Source organism: Hyposmocoma kahamanoa, unplaced genomic scaffold, assembly GCF_003589595.1.
Source record: "Hyposmocoma kahamanoa isolate Upper Pololo Valley unplaced genomic scaffold, ASM358959v1 82, whole genome shotgun sequence".
Classification (NCBI taxonomy): domain Eukaryota; kingdom Metazoa; phylum Arthropoda; class Insecta; order Lepidoptera; family Cosmopterigidae; genus Hyposmocoma; species Hyposmocoma kahamanoa.
The window spans coordinates 1-20,515 of NW_020654133.1; the positions used below are offsets into that span (position 1 = coordinate 1).

The 20,515-nt window shown below is 37.4% G+C and overlaps 1 protein-coding gene across 1 annotated transcript; it reads left to right on the plus strand.

Moving 5' to 3' along the window:
- The first annotated feature begins 4,230 nt into the window (after positions 1–4,230).
- Positions 4,231–18,629, plus strand: LOC113234229 (peroxidase-like). Its single transcript, XM_026469528.1, has 12 exons — positions 4,231–4,300; positions 4,682–4,870; positions 8,134–8,310; positions 9,021–9,166; positions 9,562–9,754; positions 11,039–11,236; positions 11,357–11,501; positions 12,537–12,693; positions 13,338–13,505; positions 15,270–15,468; positions 16,889–16,994; positions 18,092–18,629. Exons 1-12 carry the CDS (start codon positions 4,231–4,233, stop codon positions 18,627–18,629), a joined length of 2,286 nt encoding a protein of 761 aa, XP_026325313.1.
- The last annotated feature ends 1,886 nt before the right edge of the window (positions 18,630–20,515 follow it).

Below are 20,515 nucleotides of genomic sequence, written 5' to 3' on the forward strand. Positions count from 1 at the left end.
AAACAAATATACGCGATTTAAATCCGGAAAAATAGTTTCATTTCCTAGATGAAAACCAATGAACGTTACAAAACGAAAAACCAAAGATATAGAATAGAACTGGCCAAGTAGGTAAGTATGTAAATAGTAAGGCAATACGGTGTTTGCCCCTCCTATTCCCTGATGTACCCGAACCTGTTCATCTTGGGTATGGTGGGGTACAATACGCTAAAAGTGCACAGAAACTTAGCGTTAGTAGTGTACCTGTGGAAAATATTCCCAGGTATACTACATAATGCAATGCTGTTAGGAATATTAGGATTGTGTTCCTGATAAGTACGTGGAGCGACGTCGCCGGCCGCCGCTGTTACTGGTGCCACATGGGAGGACCAATCCATTGGCTGAGCGTCCGCTGACGCGCGCGTTGAGGACACTGAATAAAATAACAAATACGATCGACCTATTCCACTGTTCTCTGAGTGAATTCACGAACGACGAACGAACTTTACATATTATGTTATAGTTAGATATAGGTTATTGCTGGTCTATTGTATTGGGTCTAACCTGTAAAAATAGATTAAGTGTGGAAATAAATAAATAAAATAAAATAAAAGTACAGCCTAAATTATAACCAATAATTTTTTTATAAAGATTTATGGCAGGCTTGCAAGATTTTTAGGCCAAATTTATCCAATCTGAGACAGTACGAGTGTAGGGTTTGAGTAGCGTACTAATTGATATTTTAATTAGCAAAAATACGATGTTCTGTGTTTGAAACTCATTATAGTTCTGTGTACAGAAATATAATACTCACCAAAGTACTGCGTACAGAACTTTAATAGAATTTTGCAGCTCAGTGGTGAATACCATAGACAATAGAATTTTGAATTGACATATTAAAGTACAAAAATAGAAAAATGTATATTTTTTAAACATCTTTTTTTTAAACTCTGTTCGAGAAGCGCTTGTAGAGTAGTCGACCACAATAGGTCAATGTGTATGTGGAATACAATCAATACTTCAATTTCAACATTAAAGAAGGTGATTAACCTAATTAGGCTTATGAATTACAACAGGAAATAAGCGATCAAGTGAAAAATATAGCTTCCAGATTTAATAAACTAACACGAGTTATATTTCAGTGAGACTCAAGTCGACGTGCAGCATTAGTGTTTTGTATATTCATATTCTTTTTGTTTAATTTCGAGATAAAACATTTTGGCAGGTAGGTGGAACGACGTATAAAATGGAAGGTAATGTTGCCCAAAGAGTCGAGCAGTTGGAGTCACGCCAAAATGTGAATTTTAATTTATTTGTGGTGAGAGTACCAACTCAACATCCGTCGACTTTCTTGAAGGAGGGCTTTTGGTCCGCGAAAATCGGCCCAAGGAGCATTTTTTATACGCCTTAAAACTGTTATATCTATAAACAGTCTTAATATGGTATAGATTTAGAGATTTTAATAGTTTAGTGAGTAATAAATGGTTTTAGAAAAAAGAAATTGTTCTTATAGACTTATTTCATTCAAGTCAAAATTTCAAAACTTTCTTAATACCAAATAACTTAATTAAACGTAACCTCTCTTAAGATTTACGCACACAACTGATTATTTTTAGTAAAATTGTTCTATACACATCCAGTAATGCCTATTAATACTCTAAAAACTAGTGTTCTTAAGTTTATTCCAGATATATTTAATTTATAGGCATTTTCGTAGTGTATGTACTTATGACAAACACGTTGTAGCGCGTCTTCAGTAGATTTTATTTAAAAATCGTACAAACTAGGGTTTTTACTCTATTGGACTTTGTAAGAGTTCATGCAAAATGGATAAAGTAAAGAATATTAAAAGATCTGGTGGAGGCGGTGAACCTTAGATATTAAGTCACATCATTCGATACAATCAGCGTTGCCAATGCCAATTGTTCAAAATCCCCAAAAATCACGGTTAAAATCCCCAAATTTGAGGAGAGCACTGTTCATATTCCCCACAAATTCCCCACATCCCGAGTTTTCATTATTTATTAGAAATCTATTTCGTTTGCTGTGAATGTAAACAGAATGTAAAAAGTAAAACTAATTATAAAATTAGATGACCTTAAATCGTTTATTTATTTTGATTAGATTCAAAATTAATCTGTAATCAGTCTTTGAAAAAACATTTTTCTTTGCCTTACAAAATTAAGTAAATTGATTATTTGTTGTGCATTCGGTGACAGTATGTTAATGTTCGAAATAATCAATGAGTTTCGACCTATATTTAATATTTACAGTTGACGAGTGGTAAGTTGTGGCGTGGAAGTAGCAAGTGTTCGGCTTTGTTTATCAATAGCTGATTTCTTTTTGCTTCACACCGGGGACCGGCCTAAGCGAGAGAAAGAATCGCGAACTCAACACGCACCGACTGGTAATTTTACAATTCAGAACCAAGTGCTCTAATAATAATTCTATTTAAGCTGCTTGTTAATAATATGAGGGATGTGCGATGTTGAAAAACACGTCGATATAGTCCATCACAGTGTTTCTAACAGTAACGATCAAACTAGATTTGCATCAGCAATTGATAGATTAAACAAAATGATAAAATGTTACAATCCCTACATTTTCCTCAAATAGCGCTCGCTAATCCCCATAAAATCCTCAATCTAGTTGAAATTCCCCACAAATTGGCAACGCTGGATACAATAGTCGTAATTCGCGCGCGAGCCGGCATTTTTGTTTGTTGACAAATAAATAAACATTGTGAAATAATTCCGTGTTCTGAAGTGGTAAAAACAATTGAAATGAGCGCGTAAACTACTGTACTTCTATGTCGTGTATGTGTATTGTGCCGTCTATAAATAGAATACAGTGAAATCATTGTGTGAAATGTGGTTGGCGCGAAGAAATAACCTCAATTTTGTAATGAAAACTTTATTTCTTCCAACATAAGTTAGGCATGTCATTAAAATATTCCTTATATTTATATGGTAGGGAATTTATCCACCTTTCTAGTCATACATTTTACATTCCATATAATTATACAGAATAACGTTTATTGCGACAAATTGGATTTTTTAAATTGTTTTTTTGACCTAGTGTTTTGAAAAGTTTTTTATTGCATAATACGCTCACCGTTTTGTAATACTGTCATAAGAAAAAATCGCTTAGAAACATAGCGTTTTGTAGATAATCACAAAAGCGTCATAGGAGTGGATATTCTTCTACAAGATCAACACTAAAGCAAGGAAAAATAAACTTTTCGTACTCGTAAAGTTTTTCTATAGATAAAGTTATAGACAAAATGCTCCCAACAGTGTTTTGAAAAAAGCTTTAAATTCTTATCGCCATTTTTATTTTTAATAAATGACTATGAAGTAGCCGAGAAAAATTTCTTTTCTTTTTAAAAAGTAAACCTAAGTTGAAATTAGCTTGAAGAAGCCTAGAACTTCTTGGAAATGGTTTGTTTTGTGAGTTATGTTGTATATTGAAACTTTCTATAAATCTTTAAAACCGAAAGTCGATAACTGTATTTTTATACATAAATATTTAAAATTTAGCGAGCGCATTACTTTTATAACAGGTTTTGAATAACTTTTCACAATGTATTTAAAGTCGCACGTCAATTCGCGCTTTCCAACCGATTCAACATTGCGCGAAAAAGTCAGAAATATTATATCTTTAGCCATGTTGCAATTTTGATATGTAGTTTATATTTTGTAAGCCATTAAACTTGAAATCTATTAGTATTAAGAGAATTGCGTCTTATGTTTGTAACGATTTAGTATTTTGGTTTTAAAATAACATTACTAAGAAAACTATCATAGACTATAAATTATCTAAAAACTGTCTACAAGACTAAAAACTGTCTACATTCTGCAAATGGTCTTGTAGCATTCTGGAAGGATTACTTGAGAAAAAAGATAAGAATCACTATTAACACTACCTACAGAGGGATTCTCACAGAACTCTTGTGATCTACTAAAGTTGTGCCCTAAAATATTCAATCGAATTAAATTCTGTTAGATATCGTATGGTATATGTTTAGATATGGGTGTGCTGCTTGGGGGAGCTCAAGTGGGTCTTTGGGAGACCTATAGTTGGCACGCGTCGGATGCTAACTAACCACTTCTATCGTATTTAATGTTCTGAAGTTTGCGTGTAATATGTGGTTGTCTATGTGTGTCCATGGTACCCGCGATACAGGGTTTCCCTCGTGCTATGACTGTGTGTGGGCGTTATGTTAATGAATTATGCAATTTGTTTTCCAGTATGCGCTGGGCGGTACTTCTAGCTCTGCTGCAATGCGCGGCAACAGAGTTCTACGAGACCTTCTACGGAGGTCAGATCTCTCCGGCTAAATACGCGGCGTACCAAGCCCAAAATCTGATACCGTGAGTAACTATTAAATATTTATTTATAATTATCATTATCAGTGATCGAATTTGGAGGAGAAACGTAATCTAAAATTCGAGTGACGTAAATAATAATGTGGACATTCCCTTCTATAAATCCTGGACTGCACTGCTAATCTCCATACTAGTGGCAGTGCTCCTCAAATCTTTGCGAATTAAAGCTCTGAGTGGCACTGCAACTGTTATGGACAGGCTTACCATCGGGCGCAAGACTTGTTCATCCTGTCACTTTATATTGTTAAAAAAATTTACAAATAAGCTTTTGTAACCATTTTTTCGAAAGCATGTCACATTGTGACATCTTCAAGACGGAAGAACCTTTGATTGCAGCTACTGCGCGCAAGAAATCAAACCATGCGACGAAAATGAACCACGTCGCTTGGACCACTCCTGCAATAACCTGCATCGCCCTGCGACAGGAGCTCAAATGACTCCGTTCAGGAGGTTGCTGCCTCCCGTTTTCGGGAGAAACTACGATCATAGACCTTCTTCTTCAGGTAATAAGTTAGATTTTCTCAATACCTATTTGCGTAATACGGAATTAAGAAACTTATAGTTCGTGACGTTCGTGGGAATAGCGATCATTGACCCGACTTTCATCCCGAACACACAATTCGCAGCGATCGATCGCCGATTCCCTACAATTCTGTCGCAATTTTGACATCGTGTGATTAACATAATAAAGGTCAATGATATAACTTAAAAAATAAATGAAATTGAGTGACTTTCAATGTTGTTAACATCACATTTTCATTATTATAATTAAGATTTATTATATTTAATGACACATTATGTATCTGGTGAAATTACAGGCAGATGGGACGTGTCAACTTATGTCTCAAGGTGACGGGCGTAGTGGCAGTGCCCCTCAGATTTTTACGATTTAAAGCTCTGAGTGGCACTGCAACTGTTATGAACAGGCGTGCAGCTTACCATCACGACGTGATCGTCCCGTCACTTGATAAAAAAGGGCATATTTCTTTAATGAAAAACAAATATTATAAATACGTTGCCCTTATATTAAAAATTAAAACTGACCTTTAAAACTCGATCCACAATAACTAAGAATTCAGAAGTCCGTTACAATACCACGGTGTATCAGTTAATACAAAATAACGTGAGTATATTTAAAATTACAAATGGCGACACTCGGATAACATAAAACAAAGAAGTAGTGAATCTCGAAAACTTGAAGGGCTTAGTAGTAGCAGAGTTCCTTGTGAAAGAGTTGGTCTAGGGAGGTACTACCTTACCTATTTCTGCTGCCAAGCAGTAATGAGAGCATTACTGCGTTCCGGTTTAGAAGGGGTGCTGTTGAAATTACAGGCACATGGGACTTGTCAACTTGACATAAAATATATATTATTGTCATTGACTTACAATTATATGGACGTCGCGTCTGCGCTAAAAAATGTCCGAACTTATAGGGCGTTAAAATCGTATACAGAGCGTCATTCACGCTTTAGTCTTCGTTTGTTCGACTGACAGCGAAGCAAGCAAAATTAGACAGTACTGCGATGACATTACAATTTAAATTCAACGTTTTAGCTTTTTCATATTCCTTTACATGTCACTACGTTTAAATAGGTTGACTTGGGACATTTTTTTCGTGGTTTTTGTATTAGACTCGTCGTCCATTTATTTGTAAGTCAATGATTATTGTATATATTTTATATTGTCACAGGCTCTTCTCGTCTGTGACCTTAGCTGAGTGAATATTTTTTTTATTTATTAGACGAATACAACACTCAACATCCACATTAATTTGTTTAAATCTAGATTTGAACCGATTTGAAAGTTATTGTCAATTAATTATATATTGCAAAATTTATATTGCTACAAATATATAAAAGAAAAAAATACAAAAAAGAAAGAAAAACGTGTTAAAATGAAATTATTATTTTAATTTTTACAGTTAAACACGACTACTTGAGGACATCTGAGACGGACTTTTTAAATATGTGACATTTAGAATTAAATATATCTAATTGTTTATTGTCCTTAATAAGGTCATTGTAAGTGCGACACATTCTTGTTATGGGATTATCGTCATATCATACGCCACAGCCGCACAGATGACATTTAATGTGGACTATTTAAAATTTATTTATTGAGATTTTTGTGAAATAACTCTACTAGTTTTGTTATGGTTACGTATACAAAAATCGATGGGACTTGAACACACGTCCATGTTGCACGATAGCATTGCTCAAACTAAAACCATCTGAGCCACGGGTCCAGTTACCGAGTCGCCGAAATTAATAATAATAACGCACACACTCAACATATCCCCACACTGGGGAAACCCTGTGTCGCGGGTGCCATGGACACACACATAGACAACCACAAATAACTCCCAAACTCACGAGAGCAATAAATGTAGGCCATACAAATCCGGCCACGGAATCGAACCTGGGACCTGGTGGGACATGGTAACCGTTCGGCCACAGAGGCAGATATTTCTGTTGTGTTTTTGTTACAGATCATTGAATTAATTAAAAAAAAACATGACATGTAGACGACTCCATTCCACCTGATGTAAAATTAAAAATGGAATCCAAACATGAAGGAAGCTAGCACAGTGTTGATACAATCACTGCCCTAGCTACCTCCTTCCTTGCTTCTTCACACCTCGTTTGAAGGACCCCATATAGTAAGACGGGGGGAATACGTGCCCTAGAAGGGAATTCCATTTCTCAACTGTGCGACAGAGGAAGGTGCCATCAAACCTTTTAGTTCGTGATGGAATACGGCTGGTTGTGGAACGGTGTTTTCGGCATTCGTTACCGCCAGTGACATCTAGTGAGAGATTTTTGAATAACTTTCTCACCGCAGTCTGTTGTTTTTCTGTGTGTTCGATCTTTGTATGCACAATCATATTTAAAATTTGATATGTTTACTTCATTGACTTACAAATAAATGGACGACGGGTCTAATACAAAAACCACGAAAAAATGTCCCAAGTCAACCTATTTAAACGTAGTGACATGTAAAGGAATATGAAAAAGCTAAAACGTTGAATTTAAATTGTAATGTCATCGCAGTACTGTCTAATTTTGCTTGCTTCGCTGTCAGTCGAACAAACGAAGACTAAAGCGTGAATGACGCTCTGTATACGATTTTAACGCCCTATAAGTTCGGACATTTTTTAACGCGGACCCGACGTCCATATAATTGTAAGTCAATGGTTTACTTCGTTTTTTTGGTACTTTACTTTTTGTTACACTTTGCTGTGTCTTATGTTTATTCTTTCTTTCTGTGTATTTTTGTGTTGTGCAGTTGTAAAAAATGGTTTTTTATCCTGGCCTATTTTAAGGGCGCGTGTACACGATAAGAAATTCGACGTATCTGCTACAGAAAAAATGATAATAGTCTTGTACACGACAAGACCTTTGTAGGATCTAGCCACGAAAACAAGTCGTGTCTGTTGCAGACGAGAAAATGATGAGCATGTACACAATACGAATGCTTTTGGACAGACGTGTATAGGGTTAAATGTGTCAGTGCATTACGAGTCCTTCAGGGAGCTGTCGTTTTACTACTATATGTTGACTACTAAGCAACACCCGTCCACGAGCATAAACTTTCGTTTACTGACATGCACCTCGTCGCGGCCCATAGAATAGCGGCAGAGCGCGTTGTGTCGGGGGTAGACAAGATTTTTTTTACGACACGAATTCTTGCATGAACCCGGCGACCTTTCTTAGCGTGGACACGCGCCCTAATTGTCTTGTTTATAGAATTTTAATGTATTCTCCAGGCGGTGCCTTGCCTAACGTACGCGCTGTTCGCACCTCAATAATAACAGACGGAAGAGCGGTCAGCAAAAACTTCACGACATTGCACATGAGCAGTCTTCTGTTACTGGCAGGCGATGTTACAACTGCGCATGACACTTTTAACTTCATTGTTACGACTCCCACTTGCTGCGTTACAGGTAAATGTGTCTTTCTATTTCTGTAGTTATTCCATCAATTATAATGCTTTTTTTAGTTGTGAACCAAAATTCTGTTGTCTACGATTAAAAACTACGAAAAAAAATCGAGTAACCGTCCATTTTGTAACCCGGTTTTCAGCTAAGAAAAACCCGGATATTTCGGGATTTTCTGGTTTGTCTAAAGACTCTTAAAATGTAAATTCGTAACTCACATAATCGTGTCGTGATTAATGATTATGAATAAACGCTTAGCATCGAGAGCGTGACTACAGTGAGTGCAGTGACAGCGTTCGCAAAATGGGCGCTGGTTACCTTTCGGCAGCGAAGGGCGAGAGAGGTGAGCGAGCGCTATAGCAACAATAACTTTTAAAAACTGCCTCAAGCTGGTAACACTACATAGATCTCCACTTACTCAGGAATCCAAATTCATAAATTGAATGACTAGTGGTAAACTTGAGTATGGCTTAAACGGACAGTGTGCGATGGAATGACATGATTTAATTCCGCCTTCCCCTTTCCATCACCGGGGGACTAGACGTAGGCTGGGGTTCCACCCGCATGTTGTGGATATTCCAACTTTTTCAAATCGAGAGTGAATAGACATTATTTAGGTGTGCATGTTCCATCGTCGACCTCATCGTCACTTTCCATGAGGTGAGATCGAGGTGCTTTTTAATAAAAAAAAATCCAGAATGATCCACTTTTATCAGGCGAATCTGACCCTCGCTGCAGACCAATCTACGTACCTGAAGACGACGTCCATCTTCGACGTACCGACATTCGATGCCTCAACATGACCAAGATCATGACCTATCAAGATTTGGGCTGCGTATCAAATAGCCTGCCTTTGGAGAGGGTAAGTTTTGCTTACTGATCGGACACCCGAATCTGGCAATCCTGGGCTATAGCCATTAAATTAGGTTGCTCAAATCAGTGCTACTATAATTTAGAAAAGAAATAAAAACAATTACAATGATACTTGGGACATTTACTTTAACACATCTTTATTATGTAAATTTTCCCGAACGCCTAAAACACATCACAGTTTTCGCTTACACGAGATAATAAATTTAACTGCACATATTTCGGAAAAGACTCGGTGGCGTTGTCTCGAGTCTGGATGTTTGTGGAAGCGTCTCTGTCTCCGATTTCCATAACACAAGCAGCTTTGGGATCAGAGCAACGTATAGGTTGTTAAATATTTACATTTATTTATAAATGTCTTAAAGAATCTCATCATGCATGTTAAAGGTGAATACAGCTCCACCGATGCTGGATCTCTCCATCGTATACGGTATAAGCGAGCAGGCCATGCGGCGCACGCGCGAGCTTCAAGGAGGAAGATGGCGATCGGAACAGGTCAATGGAAAAGAATGGCCAACGAGCGGGGGAATAAGATGCCTTGGGAACCAATTACCCTTAGAGACTAGATGTCACACTAGTCGTAAGTATGCACCGGTGATCATGGTGTCGCCATCTCTAAGGTCCCGGTTTCGATCCCTGGCCGTGTCAATACAGAAAACAAACTTTTCTACACTGGTATTTTTTTTATAACATCAAGTGACGGGACGAACAAGTCGTGCGCCTGTAGGTAGGCTACACGCCTGTCCATAACACTTATAGTGCCACTCAGAACTATAAATTGCAAGGATCCGAGGGGCACTACCACTGCGCACATACTACACACCCTGAGATATAAGTTGACAAGTCCCATGTGCCTGTAATTTCACCAGCACCCTTACCCTTCAAAACCGGAACACAGTAAAGCTGACATTACTGCTTGGCGGCAGAAATAGGTAAGGTGGTAGTACTACCCTGAACGAATTCTTCCACAAGGACCTCTACTGCTATTAACTAATTGTGTTCATGTATATGTATATATATATGTCTCTTCCTTTTTACGTGATCAAGAGATTTGACCTAGATTTACAGTCCCTTTCTTTTAGTAGTGGTATAAGACCACACGATTTAAACGTGATATCAAACTGTAGACATCCATAGTCTCGTTTTCCGCCCGACAACACGTTCGAAACAAGTACTGTCAAATAAGTAATACTCGAGCAAATTAAAAAACACATGATGCGAATGAAGCTTCATACTTGGCATTGTCTCTAGATTTGATCAAGTAGTATCATTGAATCATGTTTCACATGATTGTTATTTCCTATTTCTCTCTTGAGTCATAAGGCTGTGTTATTAATGCAATTTTCACAACTTGAGTTGGCAGCTGTTGCAATAGCTCTTGATGACGAAGTATTGAAAACACAAATTTAAACTAGAAATAGACGATGGTGTCTGGAGAAAACGATAATCCGAAAGAGAATTTGCCACGCGCTACAAAGATTTAATAGACGATGAGAGCTATTGCGCTTGCGTAATGGACAGTCCGTTACGCTATAATAGTTCAACGACGTGTCGCGATCGGGCCGGAATGGAACCCGGAAAAAATATTTGACGCCGTGCTCCGACCGTGTCTCGGCCGTAACACAGACTCGGTGACTGCTCCGATGACATGAAGTGCGTACAAAAGTATATACATAGATATTTGAGCGGAGTACAGCCAGGCTCCAGCACGGTGTAACATGAAACAGCCTTTATTGTTTCGGACAAATGCCGAAAGGAGAACAGGAGTAGACTCCCAGGTTTTCATTATTTAATGTATTTTTCGCAACCTGTATACTAATGAATAAATTGATTCGTAACAATCAGGTTTTGTCTCTTTTTCCAGCTAATCCAAATTACAACACACTGATACCAGTGAACGTGCTCGCCATCTTGTTCTTCCGGAATCATAACCGCATAGCGCGTCAGTTGGAAATCCTGAACCCTTGCTGGGATGATGATAAGATTTTCAGGGAAGCCAGGGAGATCAACATTGCGATGAACAATCACATAACGTATTATGAATTGTTACCTCCTTTATTGGGTATATGTTCTTTCCTTTTTAATCAATAGCACAGTGTTGTTCGATATATAAGTGAGTTTACGCGTAAAGGTTATTTTGTTGACGATATTGTCTAATATTTACTTATTAATATTTATCCAGGCAGCCACTACCTCCTGAAGCATGGCGTCATCTACGATACAATGGGCCACGTTAACGATTACGATCCAAAGTTGGAGCCTAAAGTCAGCATTGAGTTCGTCATTGCAATGAGATGGTTCCACACTATAGTGGATGGCAGGCTTAAGTAAATAATTATTACTATTCGCTTCATCATGAGATTGGGGTTAGAGATTCAGTGTTCAGTGGAAGATGGTATCCAATAGTTTGTCGCTGAGTTTTTGGCATGTTTGTCAGTACTACAAAACAAGGTGTCCATTGCGATAGTGTAACTAAAATTTAAACTACGGGACGTATTTGATATGGCAGCCAGCGTACCTCTTTCGGGTATCGAATGTAGGAACAAACTAGTTGTGTGCCTGATCGAAATCAAATTAAAATCAAATCAATCAGTCTATTGAAGTCCACTGCTGGACACAAGCCTCCCCAAGTGTACGCTATAGTGCCCGATCATCCGTTTTCCGCATCCAACCACTACGTGTTCTTCTACAAACCATCGGTCCATCTTGCCGGGGGACGTCCTACGTTACGTTTGCCGAGACGTGGTTTCCACTCTCGTCTACTCCATCGCTCATCGGTTCTGCGACAGATGTGGCCAGCCCACTGCCACTTCAGCTGGCTACATTTCTGGACGATGTCCACAACTTTAGTCTTATGCCGGATAACTTCATTCCGGACTTTGTTCCTTAACCAGATACCCAGCATAGACCTTTCCATAGCTCGCTGAGCGACGTGTAGTCTGTGAGCCATTTTGACCGTCATATTCCACGTCTCGGCTCCGTAAGTCATGACCGGTAGGACGCATTAGTTGTATACCCTGGTTTTCAAGCACTGCGGGAGTGGTGACGACAAGGCTGTCCATGACAGTTGCAGTGCTGGCCAGGGCTTTAAATCGCAAAGATCTGAGGGGCACTGCCAATGCGCCTGTATCCCTGTGACATAGAGTTGACAAGTGTAGCTGTAGTTTCACCAGCACCTTTTAAATGAGGACGTTGAACGGCAAAAAAAGGTGTGGTGGCAGTAATTCTCTAGATGGAATCTTTCACGAGGAGCTCTAATGCCATAGCATTAGAAAGGAATATAATGAGATATGGAAAAGGTACTGTGGTTCCTAGAAAAGTGTGCATACTGCACGGTGTAATTCTTAAAATTCTATCCCCAGGAAATACAGTCGCAAAGGCAAGCTTCTTGACGAGCTGAAGATTGTGGACTTGACTCTCCGAACAGGAATTTTGCCTATAAACAACACCATTGAAGGCATCATTCAGGGATTCTTCAGACAGGCTACTGCCGAGGTTGATCAGCTTGTCGATCCAGAGGTATGTTCTATTTGGTTTTAAAATATTGCTATTTTTAAAAAGCGTGGCCAGCATTTTGTTGTTGTTATTTTAATCCGTTATTACTTTCTAGTAGACACAGTAGGTGTGGTGGATGGTCATTTGTGTGCCATTGAAGACAGGAAAATTTATTTCAAGGTATATGGATTATTTTATGAAGATTTCCGGGTAGGTTAAGATGTCACTCAATTTACACAAGACCGATCTTCGTCTTGCATATGCCACTCAGTTGTGGTGCGAGGCAATCGAAGGCCAAGGCGAAATCCTTGCAGTGTCCTTGGACATTTCCAAAGCCTTGGACAAAGTCAAATAGACTTTTGTCATATATAAAAAAATGTCATATCACGTTCCGAATAGTTGTTCAGTAACGGTAGAGCACCTTGTTAAAGTGTTCGTCCATGGAAGTACTGCAATCTTACTTATTTCTGTCGCCAAACATTAATATAAGCATTAATGCGTTCCGGCTTTGAAAGGTGAAGCAATAGGCATATAGGTTTTGTCAACTTAGCCTCTCAGGTCTTTAAAGCTCTGAATGGAACTGCATCTTTTATAGGTAGGCGTTAACGATACCCCACCAGATGCTTGTTCCTGCATCGTCACATTGAGGGTACATAATATTGTTTCAGATGGGAGAAAGAGTACTGGGAGGTGTACAACGCGCTGCCGACGTAGTGTCGTTAGATTTGATGAAGAACCGAGAAGCAGCCATGCCCCCCTACGTCGATTACAGGGACTTCTGCCATCTGCCAGTACCCAAGAAATTTGATGACATGTTGGAGTGGATGGGACAATCCGTAAGTTTATCAATGTTAGTCACAAATTCTTGAATGCAACGCGTTCGCATTGTCTATAAGAAAAGATGCAAATGGGATACGATACAACAAAACACGCAGTGTTCGTTTAATTACGTACGGATCCACATTATAGTGAAATGATATATTTCGACACATCCGAAGAACATAGTCCGATGTGATTATATAGCGAAAAGAAAGTAAGTACGTTACGAGAATAATTTCATTATTCAGACAAGGCCTATTGTAAAGGTGTTTTGATGATTTATATATCTTATTTCGTATCGGAAATATAAAATCGAACAAATCGATCTGACATCTACAGCGAAGAAGAACGACCGAAATATACTATGTCGAGAGAACAAGTAGTTTTGCACATAGATCTTTGTTCTACGGATGAGACGATTTGAGTAATTGGGGGCGTTAAGTTGCAGTTCCGTTTTGTTAAACAAAAGTCTAAGTATTAGCGATATTTATAATAATTATTTATATACGCCTAAATTCCAAATAAAATGTAGACACGCTCAAGGAAATTGGTACATTTGTTTTCGCCACCTCTGAGTTACTTTGTTGTTTAATTTGGATGCGTTTTTGTAGTTTGGTTACATTTGGCGCTACAACTAAAAAGTCGTTGAAAAACCAAATACAAAGATACGACAACAAGCACATAAAAAATTTGGAGGTCCGCTGGTTCGTTCCGTGGCTTAGTTGGTGTAGCGTCGGACACGGTATGTTAGAACACGTCGGTTCGAATACGGCCGGATCGAAGGAATTTTTTCTGAGTGTTCGATCTTTGTGTTAATAAAAATATAGACGAAAATTGCCTTAAAAACCAAAATTACATTTACATTACGCAAGTGGGTCAAAAGTTGCGAAAATTGTAAGATGTAATCATCTGGCAACACTGATTAATTCCGTTAGTGGTACTAAAATGAATGGAACATTTAACCAGGCTATAAGTTGGGGTTTAGTACAGATCTCAAAATCAAAAATATTGAATTAAAAATAATTTTTTTGAATTGCAATTTACAGGAAATCGTTAAGGACTTTTAGTACTGTGTAACGTAAAACAGAACGGAACGGATTTTTATGTATTTTTTTGGCTAATTTGTTAGTGGCCAATGCCATGAAAAATATATCAGATGACAATGTCATTGTTGTGTCAATTGGATTGTAAAATTCAAAACCTTATTATCCAATTATAATAAGATTTTGAATAATTTAGCTTTTATGTGTTGCTGCTTGTTAGACATTTTAACCGACTTGATATAAAGGAGGGAGGAACTTGTTATTATACATGAAATGTAACTTATAGACCTTTCTGAGAGAAGTAAAGCATTTTATATTTGTAAATTGATGTGGACGTGATCAAACAGACATTTTTGACTTACAACTTATCAACTCACAAAGTATGAAAACTTAATCTTCTGGCCATATTTGTTTTTAATGTAAACAAACTTTAATTTATTTACTAATACGATGCTCCCCGAATTTTGTCAAAAAAAAAGGAAGAACGAAAATCGAGAAAAAAAAATTGTGTAAAAAAAAAACAGAGATGACCAAAAAATGAAGTTTTTTTTAAATACCCCCCACTAGGGAAACCCTGTATCGCGGGTGCCATGAACACACAAATAGACAACCACAAATTACACCCAGACTCACGAGAGAAGTAAATGTAGGCCATACAAATATTTCTCCCGACCCGGGAATCGAACCCGTGACCTCTGCGTTCATTGGAGGTATTGATATGATGACCTACTGTTCCAGGAAGTGGATGGCCTAAGATTCAGATATGAAACCGTAGAAGACATAGACCTTTTAGCCGGTATACTAGCCGAGAAGCCAGCGCCTGGAACTACACTTAGTCCAACACTCCTGTGCATTTATGTTGAGCAGTTGATCCACTTCCGAAGAGCTGATAGGTTCTGGTTTGAGAATAATCAGCACCCTGGAGCGTTTACTACAGGTAAATTGTATATAAAGCTGGCTTCCCATGGCCCGTGGTTACACTAATATAAAGATTTTAGTAACAATATTATTTATATAAGATTTTTATGGAAAGCTACATGCCTGTCCATAACAACTGCCACTGCGCCCGTCACCCAGAGACATAAGTCACCTTTACCAGTCAAAAACCGGAACGCAGTAATGCTTGCTTGCAGTAGTTATGGTAGAACATACAAAATATTTATGACTTAGTAAAACATATAAAATTTATATTTATTAAATATATTTATATATATTTATTTATTTAATTACAAATAAGATTCCGAGTTCTTAGGTTTTCGCGATTGTTACACATAGGAAATGAAACTATTTTTCCGGATTTAAATCGCGTATATTTGTTTTTCAAACAAACCGACGTTTCCGGCTGTACCTGTAAAGGTACAGGTCCCATGGTCACGGTTGACTGAGGTGGTACAGTCTTCAACCAGTTATGTCTAATATTGATGCAAACCACCCTATTTTTTCACTATAGTTACAATAGTTATTAATTAAATACCTTATTTTTAATTGCACAAAGAAAACATTCCAATTTACGCTACATTAAGTTTTAATGTTAAAATTATTTTATTGAATGAATTTTTAATAAGTTCAATTTATTATTAATTAATAATAGAAATTAGAATAAACTAAAACATATTAATTAGTACTGCAGTCTTATATCTGTTTGGGATTTTTCATTAGAGGAAATACTGGGTCCCAAACTGGTGGTACGGAGAAACCATCTTCCCTGTTGAAATTAGGATGTTTTATAATTTCAATGGCCTCTCGCAGCATCCTGGGTAGATAACGGACTTCTTTTGCAGAACTTCATTCTCATTCATCTTCAATATAATACATAATTTGCGATGAAATAGATAACATTGCCATGTTAAATCAAACGATAAGAATTGGTAAACTGCGTAATCTATTGCCTACCAAAGCATGTTCTTCCGCCGTACAATAACAACTAGGGAACGCGTGCTTGGAAATGTATGTTACCATTACCGCTTAATAAATTGCCAAGTGACGTTCTTGATGAACTTCCTGGTAAACCAGAAAAATGTAAAACAATTCTTAAGTCCAATTCATTTATCAAATTGTGAAATTTAATCGTTTTTAAGAGTAAGTGGCGTAAATTATTAGATAAGTACAAGTATTTGATATGAATTCTTTTGTTAGAAGCCTGATAGCATAATATTCATTCGTATAACATTCTTCATAAATAAAATCGATTGTTATAAAAAAATCTAATCGGAAACGCATTAGGACCTTGAGGTGTCAAAAATTATATAAATGGAACCTACGAAACTGACACTGGCCCAAGCCTAGTGGCCACCATTAAGGAATAGAATAGAATAAAGTATAATCTATGTATAATTTAAATATTATATGTGTTCCAGAACAATTACGGCAAATCCGTGGAATGACAATGGCTAGATTCTTATGCGACAATGGCGACGATGTGTACTCCGTACAGCCTCGTCCATTCCTGATGCCTGGACACAAGTTAGTCGCCATCGCTTTCATTAAAACAATGCTGGAAATTTTGTCACGTTTTTGTTGTTCGACTACGACGGGGAAATATAAAGAGAGTAATATTTATTAACCGACTTCAACAAAGGAAGAGGTTTTCAATTCGACTGTATTTTTTTGTGTATGTTTGTTACACGATAACTTCTAACGGCATTTGTGAATTTTTTGTAAAAAACAATTTTTTTTTATAACATCAATTGACGGCACGAACAAGTCGTGCGCCTGATGATAAGCGACACGCCTGTCCATAACAGTTGCAGTGCTACTCAGAGCTTTAAATCGCAAAGATTTTAGAGGCACTGCCACTGCGCCCGACACCTTAGACGTAGAGTCTCGTGTGCCTGTAATTTCACCAGCACCCTTACTTACCCTTCGAAACTGACTTCGATTACTGCTTGGCGGCAGAAATACGTAAGGTGGCAGTATTACCTCTTCTGCTACTAAGTGACAACTATTCACCCTTCTTTTTACTAGGATCAGTGTATTAAATTCTGTTACGGTGGCAAATTGTACGAAATAACATTTTATTGAATTTGACCAACTTCAGCTGTCTCGAGTTTTTCTTCCGATACGATGAAATAAGTCGATTAGAATTAAAAAAAAAAGATAACATTATTCACTTGAACAAAGAATTGACTGTGTCAAATTTCTATTGTGAAAAAAAAAAATAACCTCTTCTAAGACACTTTCCCCTGTACCTACCATAATTTCGAATTTCTTTCTTTGAAAAAAAAAACACACTATATACTAGAACACCTGTAGTTTAAACGCTTGAACCGTTTTTACTTATTACAGGCACATGGGACTTCTTAACTTGAGTCCCAGGGTTGACGGCCGTAGTGGCAGTGCCCCTAAGATCTTTTGCGATTTAAAGCTCTGAGTGACACTGCAACTGTTAAGGACAGGGGTGTCGCTTATCACCAGGCGAATGACTTAAAGGTGTTCATGGAACCTTAACCCTGAAGCTATATGGCGGACGCCCAAGGCTATTGAAAACCAATGTACATTATATCTGTTTACCTAACACCCCAGTTACAATAAAAATTAAAATAATTATTTTTTGCCCACAGCAATGAAATAACGGACTGTACAAATATTCCCACAATAAGTTTTGAGCCATGGAGGGAGAATTACTGTAGCGGCAATGAATCTATAGGCTTCAGAAAATCATTCTGGAATATAGGAGCTCGACCAACAAATAATGTTTTACTGGGTGGAATGAAGCAAACCTGGTTTGATAATAGAAGTCCGATTAAAGATGGCCTTCAACATAGAGGACCTAATAATGACAGGATAGAAATTTGGCGTCCACTTAACAAAGGGATTGAAGATAGAGGACATAATAATGAGAAATTATATAATAATGACCCTAATATCAAACGGTACCTAACAGAAGTGAAATATGGTTCAGGTTTTCAGAACACAGGTCCATTTAACGCCGGTTCAAAGGACTACGGTTCAGAGTACTACGGTTCAGAGCATTACGCATCAAAGGATCACAGATCAGAGGTCTATGGCCTTTTCAACATAGCAAGTACGCAGGGCCAATATAGGGACACGAAGAATGAAGGCCCATGGTTATTTAAAAATGCTTATGACAAAAAATGACCGTTCTTGCAATAAAGCTAATTATACTCGGCGATAGAATTCGAGATAAAAATGTAAAAAAAGGTGTTGCTATTACAAAAAATATATTTTAAGAATTGCGCTAATGTGAATAGGTATGAAATGCATGTTTTAAAATATTGTGCATTTTAAATGTATTATTTTTTAACCGACTTCAAAAAAAAGGAGTAGGTTCTCAATTCGACTGCATGCTTTTTTTTATGTATGTTGATTTTGCTATTCTCCAATTCAAGGCGTTTTTTCTGTCAATATACTGTGAGTAGTGAAAACCGATTTTTATTATCTCCTTTGTCAAGTCCCGTATAGTGGCGAACTAGGAGATAAATACGGGTTTGCGCACTTTCCGGTAACCGATTTCAATAAAACTTGGTAATTATATGTAATTCCACGTACTATTGAGGTCGGTTTTCTTAGTACTCTGTACTGAAATTATTGAACAACCTATTTAATATCACCACTACATAAAAAATTGATTCTCGTGTCAACATTTTCTTTACTAAGATACTGACAGTTGTTTGTTTACATTTTTGAACTCAAATTCCGTAGCCGAGTATACATAAATATTTATCGAAGTCCAAGCTTTATTGAAATAATTTAACTTCTCTGAAGGACGCAATCAATAACAATATTATTAAATTTATTGAACAATAACAAATGTCTGCAGTATTAGAGTTAAAACGATTGTACATTGACCTTTAACTAGGTAGCATTGTAAAAGCAAGTCAATTATTGATTTGTTTTATTTTTTAGCCTACTTAAAAATGGAGAAGGTTTTCGATTCGGCTGGTTTTTTTGTACATGTTTTACGCAGTAATTCTGGCATTTGTGAATCGGTTTTTAAGATTCTTTTTTTGTTGGAAAGAGGGTATCTCGGTAGTGGGCCCATTTAACTGTACTGAGATTATTTGTAGAAGTAAATCCACTAGTTTACTATTATTATTAAATACAAAAATGGAACCCGAAGAAAAAAAATCCTTCGACTCGACAGGACCCGAACACGCGACCACGGGATTACGTCCCCTTTGGTAAACCAACTAAGCTAGCGCGGATACTACCTAAGAATTTAAAGTCTATATTCACATATTTTTCATAAACGGCGCATACAAACTATGGCAACAAAATTTTATATAATCTTTAATAAATTCTCGTAAATGTGACGTAACAACTGCCCTTGAATGGTTAACGAAACAATTTTGACGATATACAAAAATAATAAATATTTATACTAATTTTATAGCATGTCCATATTAATTATATCATTGACACATTGACTATGTAAGTTTATAGATAGTGAAGCTCAACAGTGAACTTACTACGGATTTCTTTCACGTTCCAATATATGATCCATAACCCAAAAATAATTAAATATTTTTTTTTTTTAATACATGACAGGCAAATGACTCCACTCCACCTGATGTTAAGTGGAAAGTGGTATCCAAACGCGAAGGAACCTAGTGCAGCGATGAAACCCTCACTGCACTAGCCACCTCCACCCTGCCTGCCTACAATATGCCTCTTCACGCCTCGTTTGAAGGACCCCATATAAGAGGGAGGGAAGACATGTGCCGGAAGGGAGTTCCATTTGTCAACCGTGCGGCAGAGAAAGGAGCCACCGAACCTTTTAGTACGCGATGGAATGCGGCAGGTAGTGAAACGGAATGAATGAATGAATGAATGAATTAGACATTGAATTTTAGACATGAATTTAAGGTTTTAATTCTAAAGTTAGCCGAAAGATGTTTTTAATAGCAGTAGAGCTCCTTGTGAAAGAGCTCATCCTGGGAAGTACTTCCACCTTGCCTATTTCTGCCGCCAAGCAGTAAATGTGGAGCTGGTAAAGTTACAGGCACATGGGACTAGTCAACTTA